General features: G+C 36.0%; 1 protein-coding gene across 1 annotated transcript; it reads right to left on the bottom strand.

Annotated features, from left to right (window-relative positions):
- Positions 1-156: 156 nt before the first annotated feature.
- On the bottom strand, positions 157-2,720 carry LOC112026299 (pentatricopeptide repeat-containing protein At4g08210-like). The gene is given in 3 exon segments (XM_065765782.1): positions 157-867; positions 870-1,070; positions 1,073-2,720. Coding segments are annotated over 3 exon segments (2,103 nt in total). The 5' UTR covers positions 2,448-2,720; the 3' UTR covers positions 157-340.
- Positions 2,721-5,151: the final 2,431 nt, after the last annotated feature.

Here is a 5,151-nt window from a genome sequence, read left to right on the forward strand (position 1 = left end):
GGGATCCAAACTACAGAAAATATAACAATTTAGTTGTGGATTTAAAATATGAAAAGGAAAGTGATTCAACATATATCCATTCACTGAAATGCAACATCTCTGAGAATCCTGTTGCTGAGTGTTATACTGTTATCTTCTTTCCAAGATCCTTCCAAAAATCACAAACGTTGTAATGTTTCTGTATTTCATTAATGTGATTCAGTTGTTTCACACAATAGTGGCCTTAACTTCAGAATACAGATGGATACTGTTCCACACAAATCCCCAAGGTGGAAACACTTTGTTCAAGTGTTAGACAAACCAGTTACACCATGCAATGCATGCAGTGAATCAGGATTTCTTAGCCTGAGGTCTCAATCCAGCTTTTTCCAGCTTCTTTCATACCCATTTCCATGACAGCTTCCCTCAACTTGCTTAAACTATCCCACATTCCCGATGTTGCATAAACATTTGCAAGTGTCACGTGTAATGAAGGGTCTTCTGGTGAGGATGCAAGAAGGTGTTCAGCAATAATATTAACCAGTTCCATGTTGTTGTGAGTTCCACAGGCCCCGAGCAATGAGCACCATATGGTTTTGTTGGGTTTAAATGGCATGTCTGCAATCAATTGTTCAGCCTCTTTGAAGCATCCAGCTTGGCCAAGTAGATCAACCATGCAACAATAGTGCTCCAGTTGAGGTTCCACTCCATGTTCAGTTTTCATGGACTTAAATATGATCCTCACCTCTTCAACCAAAGCAGCATGTCTACAGGCAGAAAGAACACCTGTAAAGGTAATTTCATTTGGCTTCAAACCCAATTCTACCATCTCATTGAAAAAATTAATTGCTTCTGTTGCTCTTCCATTATTCCCACACCCCACAATGATCCAGTCCAGCACACAGCATCTTTTTTTGGCAAACAATCAAACAAATCTAACCCATCCTTAATTTCACCACATTTTGAATACATGTCAATGAGAACTGTAACTGTTACCTCCTCTGTTTCAAATCCTCTCTTAACACAGAAAGCATGAGCCTGCTTACCACTTTGAATAGATGCTAAACTTGAACAAACCTTCAGAACATTGAAATAACATACTGATCTACTTCAAGATTCAAATCAACCATATCTTTAGACAAGGAAAAGACCAACGAGCTTAACCCCATTATAGCACATGCTGTGATCAAACCAGACCAAGCCATGATATCTTTCTTCTCTAGCCTATGAAATAATCCTAATGCATCCTTAATATCCCCATATTTTGCATACAGATCAAAAAGAATGCTTCCAACAACATTGCATGACCCATACCCACTGGTGACAACCAAAACATGCACTTGATGCCCAAGTCTCAAATTAAGTATGTGGATGCAGGCCTTCAAAGCACTAATGAAAGTGTAGGAATCCAAATATACACCTGACCGATGGATTTGTGCAACCAGATTGAGAGCCAGTCCATAGTGTTCATTGACAACATAGCCAGAAAGCATAGAATTCCAAAGTGACAAGCCATCACAAACAGACTCATCAAAGCTAGAGTATAGATCAAATACCTTTATTGCTTCATTTAATACATTGCAATTTGAGTACATATCAACCAGCTCTGATACAGTATAACAGTTATACTCATAACCAGACTTAACAACATAACAGTGAATCTGTTTCCCAATAACTAAGAAACCATGACAAGCACAGGATTTAAGAGCACATGGGAATGTGAATTCATCAAGCTTAAGGCCTTCTCGGTGCATCAAATCCACAAATTCCAATGCACGCACACTTCCACAATCTGCAAAACCAGCAATAATGCCGTTCCAGGATATGCCATTTGGTTCTGGCATTTGATGAAACAAATGCACTGCCTCTCCCATTAAACCTTCTTTGTAGTACCCAGAAATGATCGTGTTCCATGTAGTTGCATTCTTGCACAAAATCTCATCAAAAACATTCCTTGCATCACTCAAAGTTCCACATTTGACATACATGTCCAAAAGGGTATCCATTAAAACTCTGTCAAACATAAACCCACCCCCAGAAATTCTTTTATGAATTAATTTGCCCAATTCAAGATCACCCACAAGACCCCACGCTTTAAGAGCCGCAGAGTACATGAACCCATTGGGTACCTCTGATCCAAACTCTTAAAACTGAGTATATAATGCGAGAGCTTCTTGGGGTCTTCCACTATTAGTATATGCAGAGACCATGGTGGTCCATGAAACCACATTTCTTTCAAGCATCTCATCAAACATCTTATGTGCATCTTTCACGCGACTACATTCCACGTACATGGCAATCAAATTGTTGGCAAGGAACACGTTTTTCGAAACCCCAAGTTTGATCAAATTAGAATGTAGCGTTCTGCCGTGATTGAGAGCTTGAACTCTCCCATAATGGCGCAAAGCTATTACAATACGGTTCAAATCCAAGATTCCCCATGAGAGAGTTGGATTTTGTATTGGCATCAGGATGTTCAACAAGTATGGATCACATAGACATAGACAAAGAAATAGTACGCTGAGAGCTCAATACGTAACTTTTCGGCACTTTCAGCAATTTCATGCGCAGTTGGCGGCGTAGTAGTGTTCAAAAATTCTGAACGTTGTGAAATTAAAATGCGCTATTAGAAGTTGGCCCTGATAGACGATTGTTCTGGGCTAATTGTTTTACAGCCCATTGCAACAAGCTCGGCAAACGTTAGTTTGGACTTCAAAACTTGTCAAAGACCCAATTGCTCAAGACTGGAAAAAAAAAAATTGTACACAGTTCTTCGACTCATTGCAAAACAATTTATACATTTCTTTTAATTACACTAGCCTCCGAAGAGGGTCTTCCATTTTATTGGATAAAAGTTAATAATTTCATCTTTTATAATTTGGAATTATTGTATTTTCTAATTACAAAAAAATTTAAGAGTATGATGAGTATTATGCATTTGTAGGCGAAATAATTTTTCATCATACTCTTAGGTTTTTTTGTGATTGGAAAATATAGTAATTCCGAATTATAATGGATGCAAATTATTAACATTTACCCAACAAAATAGACTTCCTATATCCTTATCCTTATCCCATATATTTTCATGTAGTTTTTATTTTATTTGTTATTTTTTTGAGATTATCTCAAAAAAAAAAAAAAAAAAAATGCTAAAAATTCAACAGTATCAATTGTGTTAAATTCTGTAATAGTATGATATTGACCATTAATTCGAAGACCTTGATCTATCCTGTGGTCATATTAGCTGACTTAGTGAGAGAATTTCCTATATATCTTAGCACTTTCTTTCATAATTTGATGACAGTGATGACAATGTAATTTCACGTGCTTGTTTTATGACCATCGAAGCTACAAAACTCATTTGGGAAGAAAATGCATTGACATTCAGTCAGTGTGTAGCAAAATTTCAGCTTGTTCAGATGGCAACAACAGTGTTGTTTGGTAACGACTTACAAAGTAACCTTTTACGGCGACTTTGAATTAGTACTTCCACAAGTCTCGCTTAATAGAAGTTTTTGGAGTTGTTTTTATTTATAAGAAAAGTTAATGAATGCCTTCTGGAGCTTTATTAATAAATCTTTTTTTTTTTTAAATTAATGAGAGAAAAAATAATTCACAGCATTTTTAATTTTTTATAAAAAAAAAAATAAAAAATGCTATAAAATCTTTTTAAAAATAATTTATTAACGATTTACTTAACAATGACCCTTTATTTTGTAATTTTCTTTTTTAACCTTGAGTGCCTAGTGCAACGGGTTGTGTAAACAAATGAAAAAAGTAGTTGAAAATTTTCTTGTGGGAGAGAATCTGCACCTTTGAGAGGAAATCATCGTGGTGACCAATCTTGTAAAAGAGTCCAACAACAGCAATCTTATTTGTCACGTTGGGATCTCGTGCCAAGTGAACCATGTGTAGCTCCAAGTCATACCTAACAAAGAAAAAAAATACATATTAAGTTGTTGAACAACTTGGAACATTGACAAATACGAGAGAGAGAGAGAGAGGAGAGAGAGGACCTCCTGCCATTGATGGAGTGCTCAGAAGGTGAGTGCCAATGGCCTTGGTCGAGAAAGTAATCAGTGCCGTTGATTTGTATTGATCCTGCATCACCTTCCCACTTTAACTGCACCAATGACATTTAAAGTGTATTTAGTTATATAGTACTAACTAACGAACAAAATATTTTTGAGAAACAAACACGCACAAGGAAAGTAATATAATAACACGCCCAATTAAAGTACAATATTTTTAATGTGAAAATTGAACTAATTATAAAAATAAAAAAATGGCAAATCATGTCTAATAATTTACAAATTTAATAATTAAGAAAATTGACAAATGGAAGTGCACAACTATTTACTAAAAACTAAAAATATTGTAACAAAATAATTTTAAATAGATAAATAATATCGTAAAATCTAATTTTAAAAAAAAAATAAAGTGAAATTCATACTTATAGATCTCGCAGCAGTATACGAGACCAACAGAAAAAAACGCAAACACGCGTTTGGTTTGGTTGCTTTTCATCGGGGAATCTGGGTAACTAAACTCCAAAATCAAACTTTATAGTTAGTTGGCCCGGTTGCCGAAGTATATAAGATAATAGCATCTCGAGCCTAAAAGGGTCGATTTTCGGTCAGAAATCGACCCTTTAAAAATCGGTTTCTATCTTTTGACGTGGAATGTATCCTACCTGGAAATCGAGTCTTATAAACTCGGTTTTTATATAGAGCCTTAAAAGCTCGATTTTAGTAGCTTGATATGCCACGTTTACGACACATAGATCTCGAGGTTTAGAGAGTCTGTTTGATAAAAGTGAAATCGAGTCTCAGAAACTCGATTTTCTAACAGTGATCAGCAACTGACACGTGGTCTGTCTCTCAGTCCTTCAGGTCACTTCATTGTCCTTGTTCAGTTCACTTTATTTGTCTCATATTTTTCTCTTACATGTGTTCCTAAAGAGCAACAATTTCACGTGAAGAAGTTCATTTCAGCTCTGTCTCTCAGTCCTTCAGTTCACTTCATTAGTCCTTGTTCAGTTCACTTCATTTGTCTCATATGTTCACTGCATTTTTCTCTTACATGTTCACTCACCTTTGCGTAATTTCAAAGCAGCTTAACTGAGTCTTCCCTCTCTCACTCTCCCTCTCACTCTCATACAATCCAGCACAT

The sequence above is a fragment of the Quercus suber genome, unplaced genomic scaffold, assembly GCF_002906115.3.
Source record: "Quercus suber isolate HL8 unplaced genomic scaffold, Cork oak 2.0 scaffold_652, whole genome shotgun sequence".
NCBI lineage: Eukaryota > Viridiplantae > Streptophyta > Magnoliopsida > Fagales > Fagaceae > Quercus > Quercus suber.